The 27214-nt window shown below is 44.1% G+C and overlaps 1 protein-coding gene across 12 annotated transcripts in view; it reads right to left on the reverse strand.

Moving 5' to 3' along the window:
- CACNB1 (calcium voltage-gated channel auxiliary subunit beta 1) overlaps positions 1-27214 on the reverse strand; it is a 114931-nt gene that overhangs the window by 56773 nt on the left and 30944 nt on the right. For 3 of the 12 annotated variants that reach the window (XM_033918998.1, XM_033918996.1, XM_033919003.1), the window contains exon 1: positions 4291-4364. The exons of the other annotated variants lie outside the window; for them this stretch is intronic. In XM_033918998.1, coding sequence (XP_033774889.1) covers positions 4291-4323 — 33 coding nt within the window. In that variant the 5' untranslated portion in view covers positions 4324-4364. Of the gene's footprint in view, positions 1-4290; positions 4365-27214 lie in introns of those variants that run through there. 12 annotated transcript variants of the gene reach the window in all.

Here is a 27214-nt window from a genome sequence, read left to right on the forward strand (position 1 = left end):
TTATGCTAGCAGGTGTTACCCATATGTAGATACAATGGGATGTTGGTAGATTTTGGAAGTCTCAGAGATTTCACCATAAGTGTAACAGTCAGAGTGGGATGTAGGTCTGAGTCTCCGTCTATATAGGTTCAGGTTTATTAAATTTGCTTAACTGCTCAGGGATACAAAGTACATTCAAGCAGGTTACAAGCAATTCAAGAAACAGGAAAAGAACACCATAAATCAAAAGAAAAGAAAGGTACAAAACATCTAGTCTCCCATGCATCTTCCCCCAACCCCTGGCTCAAGATTACAATGCCCACTAGGCTACTAGACCTGATTGCTGCTCTACTAGGATGCACCGGGGAGGGACCTAAGGCCCTGATTGTCCCAGGCACTTAAGGCCCTTCCCATAGGAGCGGCCTTAGGCACCTGGGCCAACTGGAATCTTAGACTTCTCTCCCAGTGCATTCTGGGATGCACTGGGAGTGGCCCACTATTCCGATTGGTCAGCTCCCTTAGGCCATCCCCTATGTCCAACAATTCTTCCTTTCTCCTCTTTCCCCCCATATGCAGCAACTTTCCATCTCTCCCTCCTATCCCCTTGTACAGCAGCTTTTCATCCCTCTCACCCCTTTGTGTATCAGCTTTCCATCCCTCCCTTCCTTCCTCCCATCCCTCAGTGCAGCACTTCCCAATCAAATTCTCCCCCATGAGACTTGATCTTTCAGGCCTCCTACAGCAGCAGCAGCGGTGTCGGAGACTGGCGGGTGGGCAGAGACATGAGGTGAACAGGCTGCTCGTGGCCTGCCCACCAGAGCTTCCCTCTGCTGCATCATCAGTGATGTCATCAGTGATGCGGCAGAGGGAAGGCTCCCGCAGGGGAGTCCAGGAGTAGCCTATTCACCACCTTTCTCTGCCCGCTGGTCTACGCCATCACTGCTACTGCTTTAAGAGATCCAGATATGCCAGGAGACTAAAGGATTAACTAAATCAGTGAGTCCGATTTTTTTACAAAGCAAATCAATTCGAATCAGTGAATCAGACAACACTACTTCTTCTGCCAGACCAAGTCGCCAACGCCAACCCCAGAGAACCCCCTTATGGTCTGTACCTGGGGTGGACTGCCCCCCCTCCTTGTTTGTAGGCATACCAAAGGCAGAGTTGGCTATTATGTGGATAAGTGTCAATATTCAACCCTTAACCACTTAAGAAAACTGCTTAAAATGGACCGCATAAAAAGCAGTCCCATCATGGGGTTCATTTTATGTGGTTAAGCGATGAATATTTTACTTAAATGCATGTTTAGCAGCCAAGACATGCCCTGGCATTGAATATTCAGGAATACAGCTGGCCGCAGACAGAAACATGCTGACCACTGCCAGCTGAACATGGGCTAGCAGGTGCCATAGGCTAGGGTTACCAGATTTGTTTGTGCAAAAAAGAGAACATGTGCCCCACCCTCACCCAAGCCCTGCCCTTTTCCTCCTCCAGCCACGCCCCCACACAAACCTCATATCTTCTGCCCTGAGTCCAGGCCATGCCTGGAGGGCCTCTGAGCAAGCGCAGATGCAACATAATGACATCACAAGCATGCACACATGCATCGGTGGCTGTCCAGACGTGGCCCTAAGTTTGGGGCCTTCCAAAACCTGGACAAACTGCTGGGTTTTGGAAATCCATCTAGGCACCTGAAAAATCCTGTAAAATTAGGTCTTGTTCAGGTTTTCCTAGACACTTGGTAACCCTACCTTAGGTCTTAGGTCCTTATTAAGCACTCATGTCACACACACAGATAGATACAAGGATCATTTTCAAAGTCATTCACCAGGTTAAGCTGTACTTTACTCCTGGAAATGGGCCTTTACAGAGCTGCATGTGATAGAAGTGTGTGAGTACTGTCCCTGAAACCAGTTAAGGACCAGACCAGGTCCTTAACTGGTTTCAGGGATTCCTAAGAAATAGATCCTACAAAGTATGCAAGAACAACTCTCTCTCTTACAGCTGGGACAACACCTGCGGGGTCCCGCAGGGCTCCCCCTTATCCCCCACCCTCTTCAACATCTACCTGGCCTCCCTAGGCAACCTTCTCCATAACCTCAAGCTCAAATTCTTCATTTATGCAGATGACATCACAATCTCCATCCCACTCACTAACTTTTCACATGAAATACTCGACCACACAACAAACATTCTCAACCAGATCGAACGCTGGATGCTAGCATTCAGACTGAAACTAAACCCTGATAAATCTAAATTCTTCCTAGCCACCCCCAATGACAAAATCAAAGAAACTACAATTCAACTGAAAGGAATGACCTTCCCTCTCGAACCAACCTTAAAAATCCTGGGAGTCACGTTGGACAAAAATCTTTCCTTAGAAAATCACACCGACCTCGTCATCAGGAAAAGCTTCTCTGCACTTTGGAAACTTCGCACCATAAAAAAATACTTCAACGACACTTCCTTCCGCCTTCTTGTACAATCCTCCATCCTCAGTATTCTTGATTATTGCAACATCATATACCTTAACGCCACGAAGAAAACAACCAGGAGACTAAAAATAATCCAGAATACCGCCGTGCGCCTCATCTTTGGCCTAAAGAAATGGGAACATGTCACCCCATTCTACCACCAACTCCACTGGCTGCCTTTCGAGTCTAGAGTCCTTTACAAATTCGCATGCTTCTGTTACAGGGCGGTAAATGGTTCCTCACCAAGTTACATCAATCCTCACTTCAACCTCTACCGCACCAAAAACAAATCCCGTCGTATTCAGCTGTTCGCCTTCCCCTCACCCAAACTCTGTCACTTCAAAAGATTCCTTGACAGAACTTTCGCCTTCCAAGCAGCCAAGCTGAACCCATGGCTTGCACAAATGATACTAGAGGCCCCCACTTACCTCGGTTTCAGAAAATCACTTAAAACTTACCTATTCCGCAAACAAGACCCGAACGGTACCCCCCCCTGACAATATCTCCCCCCCTCCCCAATCGGGCCCCCTCATGAGGCCTTCCCCCGTTTTTCCCCTCTTCCCGCATCCTCTATCTAGTTCAAATAAAGCCGATAAACAATTGAAACTATGTTACTCTGTAATTCTAATAACAAATCTGTAATTCTAATAACAAATCTATAATTCTGACAAATAATTGTAAATCTGCCTGTCTATGCAGACCCTAATGTAATTCAATGTAAACCGCCTTGAACTCGAATGGGTATGGCGGTATATAAAAATAAACTATTATTATTATTATTATTATTGCACAGTCTTCTCCCAGGACAGGGACTGGGAAACATTTTCACTGACACGTGTATAAATATGTAAGAACATTGCCTTCCTGCAATAATTGTCAATGCAGAAAGAGCATATATTTTCATTTTGAAAATCTGACCAAATCTTCAAAGAGAAAGGTTATAAAATTACCTGCCTTGTGTTTCATTTGATAACAAGGTTTCTTCATTCAATGTATAATTAAACTCTGGAATTCATTGCCAGAGAATATGATAAAAGCAGTTAGTTTAGCAGGGTTTTAAAAGGTTTGGATAATTTCCTATAAGAAAAGTCGTAAGCCGTGACTAAAATGGACTTGGGGAAAATCCACTGCTTATTTCTAGGATAAGCAGTATAAAATCTGTTTTCTCTTTTGGGATCTTGCCAGGTCTTGTGACCTGGATTGGCCTCTGTTAGAAATAGGATACTGGGCTTGATAGACCTTTGGTCTGTCTCAGTATGACAAAGGGCACCTAAGTGGAATGTGTCTTTATCAAAGAAGCACATACAATGATCTTCAGTAACATACAGATCTTCTTGCTCAGAAGAGCTTACAATCTAATTTGGACAGACAAGCAGGACATCTTGGGGCTGGGGAGTTTTTGGCAGAAGGAATGATACAACGGTTCATGAAAAGCAGTAATACTCCTATTTGCATACTTTCTATACTGGTGTAAGTGTAGGTGCAATTTCTGCCACTTATACTAGTATTTTATAAAACACAAAGACACCTAAGTATACAACGACTTGACCTGCTAAACTAGGTGCCCTTTTGATAAAATCTCCCTCTAAATCCCCCAAAAACTTTATACAATTGCCCCCAATATGTCCAGATTTAAAAGCTATTAAGAGACATTTCTACCCCTCCTGAATGCAGCCCCTGCTGCTCTACTCACGTTCAAGTTATGTACTGCAGCTGCTCTCTGGAACAACACAACTTTGGAATCTTGTTCAGAATTGTGACCTTGCCATGCAGCCCCCCTCCCAGCCTAGTTTTCCCTCTGAAAGAAAGGGCTGAAGTTTCAGTCAGGAATACTCACCACCTCCGAGTCATCCAGGTTATACAAATACATAGTGGATTACCCGCTTTCTTAGCGCGTGTTCTGCCAGTCCTGTACCCGTACCCTATGCTCAGTCCCTCCCAGAGGAGCCCTGCCCCTTCTCTGCCTATCCCAGGGGCACAGCTGGCCTTAGAATACCAAAGAAATGTGTCAGCCAGAGAGAGGAAAACTTCACCAGGTCCTAGTGTCACACTCGCAGCAGAAGAAATAAAGAACCCCTCCCCCACAAAAAATAATCTGATTCGGAAAAAAGGCCCGGGAAAGCAAGGTAGAAGGTAGCAGCTGGGACTGCCTGCATTCCCTGAGCAGATTGGTATGAAGGAAGTCTTTCTCTTTCGCCTTCCTATGCGTGTGCCAATGGAGCATGCTTCGCTCTTTGCCCATTAAATCAGCGGCTTGGTGTGCTCTCGCCTTTGTTCTAGGTAAAAAAAAAAAATCACATTAGCATAACCGGCTGACAAAACTGCAGTGGAAATGTTGCATGATCCCAGTCCTTTTTGATATAGGGTAAAGGGTCATCAGTGGTGTAGCGAGGGTGGGAGGCAGCCCCTCGCCCTCTTCTCTGCCTCCCACCCCAACCACGTGCGTTTCCCTTCCATTCCCCGTACCTATTTAGCTTCCCTGGCATGAGCGGCATCTCTAACTTGCTGCCCGCACCGGCATCTGTTCTCCTTCTGATGTCACTTCCTAGTTGCGAGACCCAGAAGTGATGTCAGAGGGGAGCGCCGAGGCTGAAATGAGGAGCATGTTAGAGCTAGAGGTACAGTGGGGGTGAATTAAAGGTGCGCACGCAGCGAGAGAGGAGTGGGAAGGAACGGGACGAGGGCAAAGAGGCGGAGAGGTGCCAGCACTCCCCTTACTATGCCACTGAAGGTCATAGAGTTGATATACCACCTTTCTGTAGAGGGCTCACAATCTAAGTTCTGTAGCTTGGGCAGTGGAGGGTTAAGTGACTTGCTCAGGGTCACAAGGTGCTGCAGTGGGAATTAAACCTAGTTCCCCAGGTTCTCAAACCACATATTCTTTGTTTCTTCTGCCATGAGTTACATCTTCAAATGGGTTAGTGTGCTTGTGTGATATTTTCAGTGGAGCTTCTGGAAATTAAATCAGTGGGGAAAGGTACAGCATTTCAAAATCCTGTAGACATACTGAATGAAAGGCCTTTTGTCTAAAACTTATATGGCCCTAATCTCTTCCCCATAGTGTCTTCTCCCAAAGAGCTGTCCTGCATCAGCTAAGCACTGACACACCCTATCGCTTTTTATTTATTTATTTAATTCATTTTCTGTCCCGTCCTTCCCTTAGAGCCCAGGACGGGTTACAGGTCAACATACACAATATACAGTTAACAGGTTACAGTTTGCCATAGTTACAGTACAAGTTTTGTCAGGTACACTATATGCTTCTCAACATTCATTTCCACCGGGAATGCCTGGCCTTGGTCACACATGCAAAACACATATAACCCCTATGCAAATATAGGACCACAAATTAAAAGTACTAATATACACAAATGAAACCCTAAGATGCCAGATTCTACACACAGTAGAACACTAGAGAAATAACACTATTATAACACTAGAGAAATAGAAAATAATTTATTCCTGAACAATGCAAACTATAAGTTCTCGTTTTTCTAAATCTCCACCTGTGTCAGGGGTCAGAAAGTCATGTAGTTCAGTATAAAAGATCAAAATACTGAAGTAATAATGAGAAAACTTTGCCCAAACTGGTGGAAAAGAAACACGTACAGTCTAACAGTTGACCTGGAGCCACAAAAAGCTAAGCTACACGAATAGATAAGAACATAAGAATTGCCACTGCTGGGTCAGACCAGTGGTCCATCGTGCCCAGCAGTCCGCTCATGCGGTGGCCCTCTGGTCAAAGACCAGCGCCCTAACTAAGACTAGTCTTACCTACGGATGTTCTGGTTCAGCAGGAACTTGTCTGACTTTGTCTTGAATCCCTGGAGGGTGTTTTCCCCTATGACAGACTCCTGAAGAGCGTTCCAGTTTTCTACCACTCTCTGGGTGAAGAAGAACTTCTTTACATTCGTACGGAATCTATCCGCTTTAAATTTTAGAGAGTGCCCTCTCGTTCTCCCTACCTTGGAGAGGGTGAACCACCTGTCCTTATCTATTAAGTCTATTCCCTTCAGTACCTTGAATGTTTCGATCATGTCCCCTCTCAATCTCCTCTGTTCGAGGGAGAAGAGGCCCAGTTTCTCTAATCTCTCGCTGTATGGCAACTCCTCCAGCCCCTTAACCATCTTAGTCGCTCTTCTCTGGACCCTTTCGAGTAGTACCATGTCCTTCTTCATGTACGGCGACCAGTGCTGGACGCAGTACTCCAGGTGAGAGCGCACCATGGCCCGGTACAGCGGCATGATAACCTTCTCCGATCTGTTTGTGATCCCCATCTTTATCATTCTTAGCATTCTGTTCGCCCTTTTCACCACTGCCGCGCATTGCGCAGACGGCTTCATCGACTTGTCGATCAGAACTCCCAAGTCTCTTTACTGGGAGGTCTCTTCAAGTACTGTCCCGGACATCCTGTATTCGTGCATGAGATTTTTGTTACCGACATGCATCACTTTACACTTATCCACGTTGAACCTCATCTGCCATGTTGATGCCCATGCCTCGAGCCTGATTATGTCCCGTTGCAGATCTCTGAAATCCCCCTGTGTCTTCACTACTCTGAATAACTTCGTATCATCCGCAAATTTAATCACCTCACTCGTTGTACTAATGTCCAGATCATTTATAAAGATGTTGAAGAGCACGGGTCCAAGCACTGAGCCCTGCAGCACCCCACTGGTGACACTCTTCCAGTCTGAGCATTGTCCATTTACCCCCACTCTCTGTTTCCTATGTTCCAGCCAGTTTTTAATCCACGTGAGTATTTCACCCTCAATTCCATGGCTCACAATTTTCCATAGTCGTTCATGTGGAACCTTGTCAAACGCCTTCTGAAAATCCAGATATACAATGTCGACCAGGTCGCCTTTGTCTATCTGTCTGTTTACTCACTCAAAGAAGAGTAGCAAGTTCGTCAAACACGATCTGCCTTTGCTAAAACCGTGCTGACTGGTCCTCATCAGCCCGTGTCCATCAAGGTGATCAATGATGTGGTCCTTTATCAGTGACTCTACCATCTTTCCTGATACCGAGGTCAGACTCACCGGTCTATAGTTTCCTGGATCTCCCCTCGAACCTTTCTTGAAGATCTGCATAACATTCACCACCTTCCAGTCTTCCGGAATCTTTCTCGATTTGATTGACAGATTAACTATTAGTTGAAGCAGTTTAGCTATGGTCCTTTTCAGTTCCTTGATGACCCTCGGATGAATGCCATCAGGTCCTTATGTTCCTGAAGTGGACCCAGAGACTGAAAGAAAGATATTTCCCTTAAATATCTCCATATTTGAGAATGACTCTTGATTCAACCTTAAACATGGATCTTTATGTAGTAAAAAAAAAAAACCCAACTGTTTAAAAATTACATCTGATGTGTCAAATCCAAGATTTTTAAATGATCTATAAACAGTAACACTCAGGCTGTTATAATAGCTGGCTATTGTAATCTTCTTTACAATCTTCTAGAATTCAGCAGCTTCAGAATAAAGCTGCTAAGATCATTTGTTTCTGACAGAGTCACTCTACTGTTGCAGCTATTACATTGGCTGACAACAGAAGCAAAACTGAAATTTAAATTTTTTATATGCATTGAGCCATAGTTATTTAGCTTCTTATTTATAAATTAGAAAGACATTTTGTTCCGTTTGCATTACATCTATCAATACAATCCAACTTCTGGTTGCCTCAAATACTTGATTAAAAGTTACTCAAACAATTGCTTGAAGGCATTGTCTCTGGTCGTTGAAATGCTAAACCACTTGAGTGTAATACAGTTATACAGAAAATCTTTGAAAACGTGGTTATGTAATACATTTTTCCTAGAGTTCTTTCATAAATGAGATTTATTGGTTTTTACATGTTAAATCTTCTGGTTTACAGTTTGGTTTATGGTTTATTCGTATTTGATCAAATCGCCTAGCTTGCCAAGTAAATTGAAAGGATGTACAATAAAAATGACAGAACAGAACTCCATCAGGATATAAGAAAGTCAACATTCAGCCTTTCATACTACCATGCCAACCGCTGCAGACCCTCTTGCTATTACGAAATGAAATTTCTAACGTCGTCTTTCATGTTTATAAATCATTCAAAGCTATCAGTTTTTGGCGGTACAGAAAATACTGATTATTAATATTATTGTTCTGTTTAAATCCAGTGTAACTGCACTGATTCCTCACTGACCTGTTAACTCTGCACAACTAGTCCCAAAAAACATGTAATGCACTACACTCAAAACAACATGTTTCCAAGTTTGTATTAAAGACTCTTAGCACCACAAGGTTATCTCCACTGGGTTTTCTGTTCATTCACTACACCCACAGGCACAGAGAGAACCTGTCTCGTTGTATAAAGAGACTGCGTCAGTAAGGATTCCAGGAATCAGAACTATTGCCTAAAACAGGCCTCAACCCAGTCCTTAAGGCACACCAATCCCACTGGATTTTCTGGATATCCACAGTGAATATTTATGAGAAAGATTGAAATGTACTTCCTCCTGGGTTTGCAAATCTATTTCACGCATATTCATAGCGGATATCCTGAAAATCTGATGGGACATGGTGCGCTGAAGGACTGAGTTGGGAAGCCCTGCCCTAGATAATGAAGTTTGTGATGCCCTGCACACTTTAAAGGGTAGGAGAGGCTCCTACACGGTTAACTAGCACTGACCATCGCAATCCCCACTGAACATAAATCCCCAAAGATCCATCATGCCCAGTATCCTGTTTTCAGCAGTGGCCAGTTCAGGTTACAAGTACTGTACCTGGAAGAGTCCCAAAAAGTGGCAAGATTTCAGGCTACTGATACCCAGGGATAAGCACTGACTTTCCACTGGGTGACAACCCAAATTTTGGGTAATAACATAGTACGATACCTGGACAACCTTCTATTTGTGGGCCTGACTGGAACGGAAGCATGCACAGAAGGATAAATAGCGGGGTTCCCCCGGGGTCTGTGCTGGGACTGCTGCTTTTAGCATATTTATCAATGATCTAGAGATGGGAATAACTAGTGAGACAATTAAATTTGCTGATAATACAAAATTGTTAAATCGCAAGAGGATTATGAAAAATTGCAAGAGGACCTTGGGAGAATGACCATCAAAATAGCAGATGACGTTTAATGTGAGCAAGTGCAAAGTGATGCATGAGGGATAGAGGAACCCGAACTATAGCTATGTGATGCAAGGTTCTCTGTTAGGAGTCATTGTCCAGAAAAGGATCTAGGAGTCATTGTTGAGGATATATTAAAATCCTCAGCTCAATGTGTGGCAGCAGCTAAGAAAGAAAATAGAATGTAAGGAATTATCAGGAAAGGAATGGAAAACAAAGATGAAAATGTTACAATGCCCTTGTATCGCTCTATGGTATGGCTGAACCTCGAATACTGTGTGCAATTCTGGTCGCTGTATTTCAAAAAAGATAGAGTGGAATTAAAAAAGGTACAGAGAAGGACAATGAAAATGATAAAAGGGATTGGATGACTTCTCTATGAGGAAAGGCTAAAGTGGCTAGGGCTCTTCAGCTTGGAGAAGAAGTTGAAAAGGTGATGTCGAAAGCTAGAAGGATACTAGGGTGCATAGGTAGAGGTATGGCCAGTAGGAAAAAGGAGGTATTGATGCCACCTGTATAAGACTCTGGTGAGACCTCATTTATAATACTGTGTACAATTCTGGAGACTGCACCTTAAAAAAGATCTAAAAAGGATGGATTCGGTACAGAGGAAGGCTACTAAAATGGTGTGTGGTCTTCATCATAAGACGTATGGAGACAGACTTAAAGATCTCAATCTGTATAAGAACATAAGCAATGCCTCCACTGGGTCAGACCCGAGGTCCATCGCGCCCAGCAGTCCGCTCACGCGGCGGCCCAACAGGTCCAGGACCTGTGCAGTAGTCCTCTATCTATACCCCTCTATCCCTTTTTCCAGCAGGAAATTGTCCAATCCTTTCTTGAACTCCAGTACCGTACTCTGTCCTATTACGTCCTCTGGAAGCGCATTCCAGGTGTCCACCACACGCTGGGTAAAGAAAAACTTCCTAGCATTCGTTTTGAATCTGTCTCCTTCCAACTTTTCCGAATGCCCTCTTGTTCTTTTATATTTTGAAAGTTTGAAAAATCTGTCCCTCTCTACTCTCTCTATGCCCTTCATGATCTTGTAGGTCTCTATCATGTCTCCTCTGAGTCTCCACTTTTCCAGGGAGAAGAGCCCCAATCTCTCCAATCTTTCAGTGTATGAAAGGTTTTCCATGCCCTTAATCATTCGTGTCGCTCTCCTCTGGACCCTCTCAAGTATTGCCATATCCTTCTTAAGGTACGGTGACCAATACTGAACACAGTACTCCAGGTGCGGGTGCACCTTTGCCCGCACCTGGCAGAATGACTTCTCTCGTTCTGGTCGTAATACCCTTCTTAATAATACCCAACATTCTGTTTGCCTTCTTCGCGGCTGCTGCACATTGTGCTGTTGACTTCATTGTTGTGTCCACCAGTACACCCAAAATCTCTTTCAAGGTTACTTCCTCTAATACTAATCCCTCCATTTGGTAGCTGAACATCGGGTTCTTTCTCCCTATATGCATGACCTTGCATTTCCCTACATTGAAGTCCATCTGCCATTTATTCGCCCATTCCTCCAGTTTGTTTAGGTCCCTTTGTAGGTCCTCACACTCTTCCGCATTTCTAACCCTTCTACAGAGTTTAGTGTCATCCGCAAATTTGATAACTTCACACTTCGTCCCCGTTTCCAGGTCATTTATAAATACATTGAACAGCAGAGGGTAGAAATGATAGAGACATTTAAATACCTACGTGGCATAAATGCGCATGAGTCAAGTCTTCCATTTGAAAGGAAGCTCTGAAATAAGAGGGCAAAGGATGAAGTTAAGAGGTGATAGGCTCAGGAGTAATCTAAGGAAATACTTTTTTACAGAAAGGGTGGTAGATGAGTGGAACAGTCTCCCAGAAGAAATGGTGGAGACAGACTGTGTCTGAATTCAAGAAGGTGTGGGATAGGCACGTGGGTCTCTTAGAGACAGGAAGAGATAATGGTTACTGCAGATGGGAGAACTAGATGGGCCATTTGGCCTTTATATGCCATCATGTTTCTATGTTTCTAAGAGAGGGCTCAGGAGTGATATCATAGAGGTCTATAAAATACTTAGTTGAGTGGAAACGGTAGATGTGAACCGTTTGTTTACTCTTTCCAAAAATACTAGGACTAGGAGGCATGTGATGAAGCTACTACGTAGTAGATTTAAAACAAACCAGAGGAACTAGTATTTCTTCATACAATGTGTAAATAAACTCTGGAATTTGTTGCCAAAGAATATGGTGAAATCAGTTAGCTTAGTGGTATTTAAAAAAGGTTTGGATAATTTCCTAAAAGAGAAGTCCATAAGCCATTAACATCGGATACAGACCCAAGAATTACAGAAGTCTGCTCTCAAGGATACAAAATTACAGTGACTTGCAGAGAGAAAAAAGAGGAGGTGGATTAGCGATCTTACTCAAAGACTCCCTAACCTTAAACATATTGGAAAAAACTTCCACCCCTTACATGGACCTTTTAGCATGTCAAATCTCTTCCACCGCACTGAAAAACTCACTAAACTGCATGCTCTGTTATATAACACTGGGAAACTGGGCCATGGTTAGATCCGAATTTGAAAACTTCATATACCAAAACTCACTTACAGCAGCACACAATCTTATCCTAGGAGACCTAAACCTTCATCTTGAAGACCATTCATCCAAGCCAGTAGACAATATACTTTCTTTCCTCAATGCCCTATCCTTCCAAATTTTAAACCCACAAACTACTCATGAGAAAGGACACCAACTGGACATTGCAGCCTTCATGACCCATCAAACATCTACTTCAGAAATTCAAACGTCTAAGGGAACCTGGCCCCCATCTCTCTGGTCAGACCACTACACTTACATCTTCAACATCATCTGGACCAAAAACAAATCCAAACCAATATCCAAAATAGTAACCTACACATCACGCAAATGCATCGAGCCCGCCATTTTCTGGTCAAAAGTAGACGAAACAATCCAAGAAGTAACCCCAAAGACTGGGGCTATTTGAGCAACAACATCCTTGATGAACAGGCCCCACTTCGAACCAAAACCAGAACATGCAGATGATCAGACCAATGGTTCGACGAAGAATTACTCCTACTCAAGAGGCAATGTAGACGTCTGGAAAGAAAATGGAGAAAAACCAACCAAGATCACACGAAAACCGCCTGGAAAAAAATTAACAAACAATACAAACTTCTATTAAAAGAAAAGAGAAAAAACATTACAACAACCTAATAGGCACGGAAACCCAAGACACCAAAAAACTATTCCAAATATTAAAAGATCTAACTAACACCATACCCTATTTGACCACTAACAATAACTCCTCCCCTTCAGCCTCCCTCCTAGCTGAACACTTGAAGAATAAAATTACAAACACCAGAGCTACTCTCATTAGTAACCCAACCCACCTACTCGAAGTCACAATATTCCCCACAGAAAATGAATCTTGTGATGCAGACAGATCTTGGTCCCAATTCCCTAAGATACATTGGACCGAATTCAACAAACTCTACAATAAGTACAGCCACGCATCATGTGAACTCAACCACTGCCCGCCATATCTCCTGTCATCAGCGAGCACTAAGTTCCGTACCTTATTCCTACACTGGATACAAACCATGCTCACAGATGGCATTTTCCCGAATGACCTCAGCGAAATCATCATCACCCCAATCTTAAAAGACCCAAAAGGACCAACAGACCTCTCATCCAACTACAGACCAATAGCCTCAATACCTCTATATATCAAACTAACAGAAGGATTAGTAATCAAATTCCTCACCAACTATCTCGAGGACCATAACTTACTCCATCCCACGCAATCCGGCTTCAGAACTAACTTCAGCACAGAGACAGTACTAGGCTCCCTTATTGACACAGCAAGACAACACCTCAGCATTGGAAAAAAAATGCTGCTCATACAGTTGGACCTGACGGCAGCATTTGACCTGGTAGACCATAACATCCTACTGCAAATCTTGGACTCAATAGGCATCTCAGATAAAGTATACTCATGGTTTGAAGGTTTCTTAAAATCCAGAACATACAAAGTAAAATCAGACAAAGAAAAATCCAAACCTTGGTCCAATCCCTGCGGCGTTCCACAAGGGTCCCCACTGTCCCCTACTCTCTTCAACCAATATACGGCCTCTCTTGGCGTTTACCTGAACAAACAAGGCCTATCCTCTTATAACTATGCTGATGACATCACCATCCTCATTCCTTTCGACCAACTAATGCTCTTAATGTCAGACACACTACACAGAACTCTAGCTACAGTTATGACTTGGATGGAAGACCACAAACTGAAACTCAACCCAGACAAAACTAAATTCATCCTCCTAGAAAATAACAAAATCCCAATCATAACCAACTTAGAAATCAACTCTATCAATTACCCTTTGCAAACCACCCTAAAACTTCTAGGTATGACTATTGACAGAGGCTGCACCATGCAACCACAAATTAACAAAACAATACAGAAATCTTTCGCAGTTATGAGAAACCTTAGACAAGTCCGAAAATTCTTCGAAAAAACACAATTTCAGCTCCTAGTACAATCTCTAATCCTAAGTATCCTAGACTATTGCAACATCCTCTACCTCCCCTGCCCTGCAATAATGATTAAACAACTACAGACAATTCAGAATACAGCTCTGAGACTCGTCTATTCATTGAAAAAACATGATCACATTATTGAGGCATTCATCAATTCTCATTGGCTTCCAATCCAGGAAAGAATACAATTTAAATTCTACTGTATACTATTTAAAACTATAAATGGAGACAGCTCAACCTACCTAAACGACCGCATCATCCAAACCACCTCTACCAGGCATAGAAAAACACACACCCCATTCATTTACCCCCCAATCAAAGAAGTAAAACGGAAAAAACTATACAACGGACTACTGACAACTCAGGCAGCGAAGATAGACAACCAAGTCCAACCTATTGACAACAACCCCAGACTACAAGATGTTCAGAAAGGAAATAAAAACTATACTCTTCAAGAAATCCCTTAATAAAGCTTAATACCATGATAAAGCTTAACCCCCCTCTTACCATCTCCTCCCTAACCCCAGATCCTACTTTTCCCTCTCTTGGAAACCTTCGCTGATCTAACGTTGTAACCCTTTTCCATAACTCTTTTTGTAATCCGCTTTGAACCGAAAGGTAATGGCGGAATAGAAATCTGTAATGTAATGTAATTATTGAGATGGCTTGGGGAAATCCACTGCTTATTCTAAGGATAAGCAGCATAAAATCTGTTTTATTACTTGGGATCTAGCTATGTACTTGGGACCTGGGTTGGCCACTGTTGGAAATAGGATACTGAGCTTAATGGACCTTCATGCTGTCCCAGTATGGCAATTCTTATGTTCCTATGTACTAAGGGTGTTTCAAGGGGTGGCAAGTGACTTTGGTAATCTTCTGACTCTGCACACGTCACAGGCCCTGAGCCTGATGTTCCCTTTCTTTGGTGTAGAGCTTGAGTCTGTGGAAATGGAGTTGCGTTTGCCCAGGCCCAAGTTAGAGGAACTAAAAAGCCTAGTTGGGGGCTATGGAATCAAGGTGACACTGAAGCAGATGTGGTCTCTAATAGGACATCTGCGTTATCCCCACTGGCAGAGTGTTCCTCCATGGGGTGGTAAGAACAACAGTGGGCACCAGATGCTGCCACCATTTCTTATGAATCACACATGACTTTAGGGAGGACCTCCACAAATGGGGGACCTTCCTAATGTCCCAAGTGGTCCCAGTTTCCAGCAGGAAATTTGACATTTACTCTAATGGTTCAGAGAAGATTGGTCTTGGTGGCTACTGCCAGGACATCTGGTGTGCTGCCTGATGGCCAGACAACTGAAAGGAAGCAGGAGTGACCAGAAACATAACCTTTCTAAAATTAATCCCAATAGTGGTGGCATTCACAATTTGGAGACAGAGGAGAGCATTCTGCCATATGCTCCACTTCCAAAGTTGCACTCTCTGGATCGTGTTGATCTATACATTCCAACGATCAAACAATTAAATCTGAAAGTAACCAGGACGAGTATGTTTTCCTGTATAGGCCTTGAGAATGGAATGAGATCCTGCTGCATATAAACCAGCAGGAAAATTTGAGTAACTTTAAAAGATTACTAAAAAGACATTTATTCTGTAAGATGAAGTATGGGAACCGAGTATCCTATTGTTTATTTGAGCGCCGGTCACTAACTTGTTTTGTAACTGTCTGTTGTTATTTTATTGTACATGTATTGTTATTTTATTACAAATGTATTTGTATTTGTGACCTGCTTGTATAAAGCGGGATACAAATGAATAAACTATAAATGAAAAAGTAGTGTTTTGTGTGACAACAGGATGGTAGTAAAGTGATCAATAGGCAGTCTCCAAAATGCAGCCTTACGGCAGGCTTGTTCAGAGAACCTGTGTTACATGAATCTATACTCGAAAACAAGTGTCCAAAATAAAATGTTGGGATTGCTGACTCACTCTCTTGCTTCAAGTGGTCTTTTTTTCAGGGAAATGACCCTACAAGTGGAGGAAGAAGGAACACCATTGCTGGAGGGCCTTTGGTGATTCGGGATAATGCAGCACGGGAATCGTTGAGCAAATGGAGAACCTACCAATGTGGCTTCAATGCTATATGTGGGTTTCCAAATGAACAGAGTGGGAATTATAAGGGCAGTGACAGAAGGCAGGCTGGTTGCAAATATTATGTAGGCAAAGGATGAATGGTTAGGAAGGGCAACAGCCATTTTTCGTAAAGTTATCGCTAAATGTATTCAAGAGACGGGCAAGACAGAAGAGGCCCAAAAGTGTCTCGGTTGCGGCATGCTGTGTCATGAGTTTGTCACACCCTAGGTATGAGGTAGCCTTATTTAGGCTGACCTTTATAGTAGCATTTTTTGGTACCTTGAGGATCAGTATGCTGGTGGCTGGTGGCAGCAAGAATGAGGCAGGTCCAGGGTCAGTTGCCAACCCCCATTCAGCGTCTCTTTTCTCTCCTCTCATTCCCTCGCCATCTAGCATTCCCTTTTTCTCTGCCCTTCCCTCCCCAGGGGCTACAGAATGCCTTGTTATTTGGGGGAACCCAAGCTCTGCTCTAGTTTCTTCTCCAGTTATCACACTGACTTACATTTAGTTAACTTTAGGTAAATCATATATCTCCACAGAATGCTTAAAGCTGGGTGCCTTTTGTGCACATAACTGTTATTGTTCAGTTTTATTCTTTTGTACACATCGAACCACAAGGTATTTGCCCTATAGAAATAAATTTTAGCACATATGCATATATAATGCATTCTTACAAGTATAACTGCTAGAGAGCCGTTATAATTTACACACAAGGCATGTGGGCAGGACACGGACTGGGCTCCCAGTTACATCCTATTTAATAAAACGCTAGCCGCGCATGCGCACTCAGACCTGCGTGATCTGTAATCTCTGATCCGTGATCTGTAGGTCCGTGGCCAGAGTGCGTATGCGGCGGGCAGATCGGGAAAGCACAGCACAGCCGGCGACTCCCACCCTCCCGCCCTCACTCACTGCCCCCTCCCGCCCTCACTCACTGCCAAAACCACCACCTCCTCCTTCTCGCCGGCTCACCCGCTTTTCAATGAAGAGAAAAGCGCTGCACCGCGCTAACGCTGGCTTTGCTGTCTTCTGTCCACTGCGGCCCGCCCTCTCTGACTACTTCCTGTTTCCCCTAGGGTTGGCCGCAGTGGATAGAAGACGCCGAAGCCAGCTGCTGTAGCCGCAGATCTCCGTTCCTCCAGGGGGGAGGGGTCTGGGAGGAGAGGGTTCGCGGCCACTCAGCACCCCCACCGAGGAGCCCTGCAACTTTCCGCTGCCCGGGACCTGAGTCATTTGCCGCCCCCCCTCTTCACTTACTGCAGGCCTGACTGGCGATTTAAGCAGCGTGTCAGCAGTCTTCACACGCTGCTTCGGGCCCTTCTACTGCCCTGATTTGCTCTGGATGTGCCAGAGTAAATCAGGGCAGTAGAAGGACCCGAAGCAGCGTGTGAAGACTGATGCACACCAGTCGGGCCCGCGGGAAGGGAAGGGGGGGCGGCAAAGGACTCGGGCCCGCGTTTGTAGTCGCGACTGTGGAAGGGAAAAGGGAGTAGAGGAAACGCTAATGCTGCTGCACAGGGAACTGGTGTGGGGGGAGGGAAATGGAAGGGGGAGGGAATGCTGCTTTGCACAGACAGACAGAGGGAGGAAGGGAGACAGAAAGACAAGAAGAAAGACACAGGGGCAGGTGCACAGGGAACTGGTGTGGGGGGAGGGAAATGGAGGGGGAGGGAATGCTGCTTCGGACAGACAGACAGAGGGAGGAAGGGAGACAGAAAGAAAAGAATAAAGACACAGGGGCAGAAAGATATACAGAAAGACAAACAGACAAGGGGGGCCAGGGACAGAGACAGACAAAAAGAAAGACAGCGGGAGTCGCATCAGGAGGGGTGCGGGATGCCGCAGAGGGAACTTTACCAATGGGTGCAACTGGGCGGCTGTCGGGAGCCTCTGATCAGGGGCAGAGCAAGGTAAGTGTATCATAGGGATAAGAAGGAGGAGGGGGGAGAAAAAGGAAGGGACGCTTACTGCTGGACAGGGGGAGAAGGAAAGAGGTGCTGATGGACAGGGGGGTGAAGAAAAAGGAATGGAGTCCTAATGTTGGACAGGGGGAGAAGGAAGGTGCTGCTGGACAGGGGGGAGGTAAAACAAAGGGAGAAAGGCTGCTGCTGCATAAGGAGACCTGTGAAGGGGTGGTGATGGACACAGGGGAGGTAAAAGGATGGGAGAATGGACAGGGGGAGCAAGCAAGAGGTGGTGATGGACAGCCAAAGAAAAAGAAAGACAAAAAGAAAGAAAGCAGCTAAGGAGAGAGAGAGAAAGAAATAAAGAGAGAGACACACACACATATATTCTAGCACCCGTTAATGTAACGGGCTATAAGACTAGTGTGTTATAATGCTCTTGTATCACTCCATGGTGTGACTGCACCTCGGGTGCTGTGTGCAGTTCTGGTCACTGCATCTCGGGGAGGATGTAGTGGAACTGGAAATGGTGCAGAAGGGGACAGCAGAAATGATGGGGGGGGGGGATTTGGATGATTTCCTTATGGGGGTGGCTGAGGCTCTTCATCCTGGAGAGGTGGTAGCTCAAAGGAGATGTGATGGAGGTCTATAGGATACTGGGTGGATTAGAATGGGAAGATGTGAGTTGCTTCTTTACTCTTTTCAGGGATACTGGAGCTGGGGCGTGTGCAATGGAGCTATTAATTAGTAGATTTGGAACAAACTGGAGAAAGTATTTCTTCATTCAACATGTCGTTGAGCTCTGGGATTCTATGCTGGAGAAAGTGTTGAAAGCAATTGGCTTGGGAGGGTTTAGAGGAGGTTTGGATGATTTCCTATAGGAAAATACCATAATAAGTCATTATTGGGATGGACTAGGGGCGATCCACTGCATGTTTCTGGGATGGGTAGCATAGAATCTGTTTTGCTCTTTGGGATCTTGCTGGGTGCTTGTGACCTGGATTGGCCACAGTTGGAGGCATGATGGTGGGCTTGATGGACCTTCAGTCTGTCCCAGAATGGCAATTCTTATGTTCTTATGATTCAGAGGCATTATAATATACTTGGTCTTTATTTTTCATCCCTTTCCTAATACAGTGGTGCCTCGCATAACGAACGCCTCACACAACGAACGCTGCACACAACGAACTTCATGTCTTGATTCACACAACGAACTTCGTTTCACACAACGAACTTCACACAACGAACTTCGTTTCACACAACGAACTTCGTTTCACACAACGAAGTCGCCCGAGCTGCCGATGTATTGCATCCTTCCGCGCAGGCACTGCAGGCAGTCGTTAGTCACTGCGCTTAACTGCCCTCTCTCACTGTATACAGTCGTCCTTTTAAGATAAACTCAATATTTTTATATATCATGGCTTCTAAAAAAAGCAGGAAGGTGATTTCTGTTGAAATGAAACGGGAAATAATTAGAAGGAGTGAATGTGGGGTAAAACAGTGTGACCTCGTCAAAGAGTTTGGCCTCAGCAAGACCACCATTTTCACCATTTTGACAAATTTATCTTTTTTTATGTCATCTTAGCATATTTTATGCTGCAGAACGAATTATTTTTTTTAACATGTATTGTTATGGGAAAACGCGTTTCACATAACGAACTTTTCGCATAACAAACTTGCTCCTGGAACGAATTAAGTTCGTTGTGTGAGGCACCACTGTACTTCCTAGCATCCTCTTTGCTGTTTTGGATGCCAATAAACACTGGGCAGGTTTCAGCGTATTGTCTACCATGATATTGAGTGGCTCATTTAGGCACATGCATTTATGCCTCCCACAAGTTGGCACTTATGCTGGTATTCTATGATGGAATTTGGATGCCTAGATTCTGTTGTAGAATTCACACTTAGTACCTGCCATTTCTGCACTTAACTTTTGACACATTTTATAGAATTGTCCCCTATATGTATAGGCAGAAATCAGAATTGGGACATCCAGGTCAGAAAAGCAACTAAAACACATGTAGGAGTGCAAGTGAATGTGGCGGCACATGCAGCAGGAGCAGCCATTTTGTGTCAACAGAGAAAAAATGGCAAATTACACAGTCTTAAGTACCGCAAGTGACGAATGACGCCTTGAGAGTTTAGCCGAGGTAAAAAAAAATTTGGCGATCCTTAATTCAGGTCCCAATCATGTTTTTCAGCATTGAATAGTAAACAGTGCTGACAAAAGTGACTATATTGTTCTTGAAGAACTCTATTGTTTGTAGAGAAAGTGAAACAGAGATCTTCCGTTGTTTCCAGATGGCCGGGTAGTAAATCTACACCTGAGCTAAGTATTATTACGATAATGACATAAGGAGATAACCTAAGTAGAACAACTTTAGTGAATGGTATAAAAAGAAAATGAAAAAGATAAATTTCCATATACATTAAACTTTATAATAAAGAGTTCATTGGACCGATGATAGCTCACAAGATAGTTATACGCCGTGACTTGTTCTTTTGGCGGTATAACTGTGAGCACTTGAGATCCATAATAAACTTTTGAATTCAATTTAATGAATGATATATGGATTTGTGACTCTGGCAATTGCCTATACATTTTGGTGGTAAGAGTGCGTAGCACAAGATTTTTTAAAGGAGTGATCAAAATTACACAGCTAACATGTATTTCACAGCTTTATATGATTATAGGGTGACCAGATTTTACTTACGTAACTGGAGAAAATATTTCTTTGCTCAACGTGTAATTAACTCTGGAATTCATTGCTGGAGAATGTTGTGAAAGCAATTAGCTTAGCAGGGTTTAAAAAGATTTGGATAACTTCCTAAAAGAGAAGTCTATAAGCCATTATTAAGATGGCTACCACAAGCAGTATAAATTCTGTTTTACTCTTTGGGATCTTGCCTGTGACCTGGGTTGGCCACTGTTGGAAACAGGTTACTGGGCTTGATGGACCTATGGTTTGTCTCAGTAAGACAAAGGGCACCTAAGTGGAATGTGTCTTTATCAAAGAAGCACATACAATGATCTTCAGTAACACACAGATCTTCTTGCACACAATTTACAAGTGCTCTGAAAAGTGTAAATATCTACATGTGTATTTTATAAAACTATGTACACTTACGCATGGATACTACTACTACTACTACTACTACTCCTACTACTCCTACTACTACTACTTAAAGGTGTACACAGCACTGTTCATTTCAACAATCAAGTCGGTCCTTGCTCAGAAGAGCTTACAATCTAATTTGGACAGACAAGCAGGACATCTTGGGGCTGGGGAGTTTTTGGCAGAAGGAATGATACAACGGTTCATGAAAAGCAGTAATACTCCTATTTGCATACTTTCTATACTGGTGTAAGTATAGGTGCAATTTCTGCCACTTATACTAGTATTTTATAAAACACAAAGACACCTAAGTATACAACGACTTGACCTGCTAAACTAGGTGCCCTTTTGATAAAATCTCCCTCTAAATCCCCCCAAAACTTTATACAATTGCCCCCAATATGTCCAGATTTAAAAGCTATTAAGAGACATTTCTACCCCTCCTGAATGCAGCCCCTGTTGCTCTACTCACGTTCAAGTTATGTACTGCAGCTGCTCTCTGGAACAACACAACTTTGGAATCTTGTTCAGAATTGTGACCTTGCCATGCAGCCCCCCTCCCAGCCTAGTTTTCCCTCTGAAAGAAAGGGCTGAAGTTTCAGTCAGGAATACTCACCACCTCTCTGTATGGCAGCTCATGTTCTTATGTACAGACTATTGCAACTTACCCACTAAAGTTAGAACCTAACGGATGTAGCGGTATATAAGAAATAAATTACATTACATTACATTTAAACATGAATGATGATGCCTATATTAATATGCCTACATTTAGGCATATCAATGCCAATTTATGCTAGATTTCTGTAATGGCTCAGTACACCTCGGTTATGGTTCCCAGTTATAGAGTATAATTATTCATTCACATAGGACTTGCCTAAATCAGCCAATAAAACTCCCAGTATAAGGTACAGAACAGAAGCAGAATTATAAAAACATTCTGATGCGCTGCATCAGTGAGAGCAACAAAAACTCCCTCCACTATCAGACACAAAACCTTGCAAATAGACTGCACTAACCCTACCTAAGAAAAGTCAGTAGTGCAAATATTCTGGAAGACAAGATCACCTCCATTTGGTAAAAGAGAACAACCAGACATGGGCTAGATTCATTTACCTGACTCTCCATGCCTGATCCGTGACTGATCCATGCAGGCCCGACCAATTCACAAAACAATAAAATGAAAATGAGGGCGATCGGAGGAACGCCCCCTCCGACCACACGGATCCTGACGCATGCGCAGACCATCTGCTTTCCCTGTAGATGGTCTGCGCATGCATTCAATATTCATTTTGGCTGGGGGGGTTACTGGCCCCGACACTCCTGGTCTGGAAGGGCGATCGCCGGCATTTAAAAGCAGGCAATTTTTGACTTTCCTGCTCTCTGCCATCCTTCTCCGCAGTGCAGCCCCGCATTAAAATCAAGGGCTCGCACTGCGGGAAGGGCAGCAGAAACAGGAGAGTCGGGGCGGCAAGAGCAGGGCTCGGCTGAAAGGGGCAGAGAGCAGAGCAACAGAGATGGGCTGCAGGGCTGGGATTTCAGGCCCGAAGACAGTCGGAACGGATGTTTGCGACTGATCCCCAGCAGTCGTTTCTTGTGTTGATCTGCCAGCCAGTCAGTTTAAAAAATGTATTTAGTGAATCGCGTCCCTGCCTACTTTGCATGCCGTTCTCCTTATTTGCATGCATGGATCGGATTCGGATCGGCACAGAGGTAGGTGAATCGGGCCGGAGTAAAATCCGGTTGCAAAGGGGTCGCAAACCGATAGGTACACAATCGGTTTGCTTAGTGAATCTAGCTCATAGATGCTACATTTTACAAGAATCCTCTGCAGGTACAAAAGGAAGACACAGATTGTCACCTAATAATAAAATAGGAGACTTCAGTTTCTTTTTTTTTTTTGTCTAATCTGTAATCAAAGAAACCAAACTATAAGCAGCAGAACACTGAAAAAAAGAGAATCAAAAAGACATTACCTCCTGTACAGAACAAAATACAAGAAATCCACATTTTCAAAGTTCACACCCTATTATCTAAATATTAAAAATTAAATGTGCTGTACCTTTGTTGTCTGACCATTTTGTTTTTCCTGGTCTCTCTTTTCTACTTCTTGTTGATTTTCTCTTAAGTCCTTTACCAGGATCTAATTTTCACTATCTGCTTCTTCACTGTTGTCTTCCTCCCTTCCTCTTCCTTTATACGTAACTTTGACTGATTCTTCTGTTTCACTTTTTACTCTATCATCTGTTTTTTTTAACCCCCTTCCCCACCCATCCTCAGTCTCCTTCATTCACCTACTTATCTGCCTTTTTTCTTACCTCCTTGAAACCAGAAGTATTTAGAACCTGATTCTACAAATGGCACCTAACTCTGTAGGTACCTGTGAATATGGCACCTACCGCATATCAATAAAAGTCAGGTACCATTTGAAGAATTGTGCCTAGTCTCGGCGAAATCCTGGATGCTGGCCAAGCCCTGTCCCGTACTGCCACAAGCCCCGCCCTCCAAGATCCTTGTTTCATTATTCATAGCATCCCAGCATGCGTGGCCGAATGTGACATCATCCGTGCATACTCATAGGCCCTCCACACACAGCCAGAGCTTTCCAAAACCCAGACAATTGCTGGGTTTCGGAGAGTCCATCCAGGCACCCGGACAGTCCTCTAAAAAGAGAACATGTCCAGGTTTTCCTGGATGTCTGGTAATCCTACTACTGGCACCTAAGTCAACTTAGGCACCAGCAGGCATCATTAATATTAGACACGGTGTTCTTGGCCTAATATACCACCACCTAACTCAATCCATGACAAAACTCCCTCCCTAACCATGCCTACTTTTTGGGTAGGTGTCATTAGACACTTTGGTATAGACGCCTACCACAAGGGATAGGTGCATGTCAAGTTAGGTGCCTACCAGCTAATTAATTGTTTAAATCATTATTAATTGGCTTTTAATGGTGCTTTCAATTAACAGTTAAAAGGGGATTGATTCCGTACAAATGTAAGGAAGTTCTTCTTCACCCAGAGAGTGGTGGAAAACTGGAACGCTCTTCCGGAGGCTGTTATAGGGGAAAGATACCCTCCAGAGATTCAAGACAAAGTTAGACAAGTTCCTGCTGAACCGGAACGTATGCAGGTAAGGCTAGTCTCAGTTAGGGCACTGGTGTTTGACCTAAGGGCTGCCGCGCGAGCGGACTGCTGGGCACAATGGACCACCGGTCTGACCCAGCAGCGGCAATTCTTATGTTCTTAGCGCTAATTAAAAAATTAAGTTAGGTCTTGCTGATTTAGGCGCCTAATGTAGGGCAGCGTTTACAGAATCTGGCCCTTATTGTCAACACACGCTACTAGAGGCAAGACCCGTTTTAAGGATAGGCAAAGTGGCAGAAATGAAAAACAATGCTACGGTCACTCTGTAAATGTTTTTATGCTTCGAGGAAGGTGGGAGAATTGGAATCAGAGCAGAGGACTGCAAAAGGAAAGTGAGAGAAGGAGCAAGTGGGAAGAGCTGAGGATCGAGTCGGTTCAGCGAACGGCCACCAGGATGGTCTCGGGGGCTCTAGGATCTCACATATGAAGAAAGACTAAAAAAATTGCGGCTGTACTCACTTGAGGAACGAAGAGAGAGGGGAGACATGATTGAAACGTTTAAGTACGTCACGGGTCGCATCGAGTCAGAAGATGATATCTTCGGGCTCGTGAGACCCTCGACCCCCAGAGGGCATCCGCTGAAAATCAGGGGAGGGAAGTTTCATGGCGACTCCAGGAAGTACTTCTTCACCGAAAGAGTGGTGGATCAGTGGAACAGACTCCCACTGCAGGTGATTGAGGCCAGCAACGTGACGGATTTTAAGAGAAAATGGGATCTCACGTGGGATCTTTAAGGGAGTAAATTCAGGGGGCGGATACTTGGAATGGGCAGACTCGATGGGCTATGGCCCTTTTCTGCCACCATTTTTCTATGTTTCTATGTTTCTAATGCTGGTGCAGTATGATACAGGCTCGGCACAACAGGTAAGTGGCCGGCAACTTTTGGCACCTTGAATGTTGGCTCCCCCTTGCTGTGCTTACCATGTTGCACTGGCCCTGGACAAGTCTTACAGGACTGCTAGTGGGCCATGTAATAATTTGTGAGAAAAACTGCGGGTAAAGGTTCACTGACCAAGTCTGACTAGGAAGGCAAGAGGGTTTACATGATGTTAAGGTCAGCCCTGTTGGTCAACTACCCAGTTAGTAACACACAAGCCTGCATGTGAGACCCTGGGCCCATATGCTGGTGCACAAAGGTGGATCAATTCCCTTTTACAGGGTTCCAGTTCACAGCAGTTTTCAAAAAAGTGATTAGTGTCAATGGGATGGAGTTGAGAGTCTTTAGAACACAGAGCCCCTTTTGCATAGGTGCAGCATCAGTCTGCCCGCCGGTGCTTGCCCAGATCCCCATTCAGAGAACTGGGAGTTGGAAATCCTCAGCTTATGCATCATATTACTGTACCACCACAATAATGTGTAATTGCTCCCTATGTAGGTATGGTGCCAATGAAAGAGGTATATATCGCGGGTCACTTGTACGTCCTGTGGGCCAGTCAGACAGAACACAGCAGAGTCTACGGGCTGCATCTAGATTTAGCTGCCAGAGGAGTACGTTTGTCTGGCATGGAAAATGTGGCATGCACTGGCACCAGCTTCTGCTTATGACAAGGCTGATAAGAGAGACATGCATGGCCAGCAATAGTGATCATTCACCTTGGGGGCAGTAAGATGCCAACAACAGCTCTATAAGTGATATAAAGAAAGACTTGGTGTTCCTATGTGTGGCCTGTTAGATTTATATGGCTGGATATGATACTGCAGCTGGCATAGAGCACTAGGTAACAGCTTGACTGAGCCCGCCAAAGCCAACAAGCAAATCAGAGGGACAAAGATGCAATTCGACACCAGCTAATGACAGTGAATAAGAAAGAGTTGTACCATGGGATGGTGTGCACCTGTCAAACATTGGGAATGACATTTTTAACAAGATGCCATTGAGAGTAGTGAGGCTATTGTATACAAGGTCACAGTATCACATGGGAAGGGGCCTAGGGGAGAGGAAACGCTGCCCCTAGATTGTGGTAGATACCCAAGCTTGTAATGAAAAGGGGGCAGCTAGGGAAATAAACTAAAGGAAATTTAGAGATAAGCGCCACCAGGCCTAGCAGGTGGAGGCACAATGGAAAGAGTGTGGACTGGCCCCAGACATGTATTAATAAACATGCAACCGTGTGTGTGTGTGTGTGTAGAGGGAGCTTATGGTTATTGTGCAATGTCTGACTGTTATGTCTTGCCCCCTACTCAATACAATCTCACCGACACATTCACTTAGTCCCACAAATCACAGCCACATCCCTTGCCTCACAATCCCAGAGTGTCTCACTAACACATCCCCTCCCTCACCTCGTATCTCAGAGACCAGGGCTTCACAGGTGTCAACATTTTAAAATGATTGGGGGTGCCAAAGCAGAATACACAATCACAGAACTAACTTAATATTGGGGGTGCTCAGTACACAGGCACCAACAGAGCTGGTTTCTATGGAGATCTTAATTTGGAGACAAAAAAGGAAGTGCAACTGGAGAGGGGCGGAGGATAATAAGAGGTGCAGGTGGATGGAACAACCAGGAGCAGGAGCAACAGGAGATGAGGGGCTGGATTAGAGATTAAACAGATGATTGCTTTATGCTCTGCTCCAGGCTCACCCTGTCACCTCTTCTTCCCTGCAAGATACCTTGAAGGGAGGGATAAAGTTGAATATCCTGCTACTCTGAAGTCTGGTGGACCTGCTTCTAGACTGCACCCTCAGAAATTGGCCTATCACAGACAAATGTCCCATGACATTTTAGACACACCTCCTTACTCACAATCCCACAGCATCAAAGAAATATTCCCTTCCACAGAACCCACAGTAGCATCTCACAGACACATCTCCCACACTTCCTATTACTGTATCACTACATCATCCCACACAACCCACAATGC

Source organism: Geotrypetes seraphini, chromosome 13, assembly GCF_902459505.1.
Source record: "Geotrypetes seraphini chromosome 13, aGeoSer1.1, whole genome shotgun sequence".
In the NCBI taxonomy this organism is placed as follows: domain Eukaryota; kingdom Metazoa; phylum Chordata; class Amphibia; order Gymnophiona; family Dermophiidae; genus Geotrypetes; species Geotrypetes seraphini.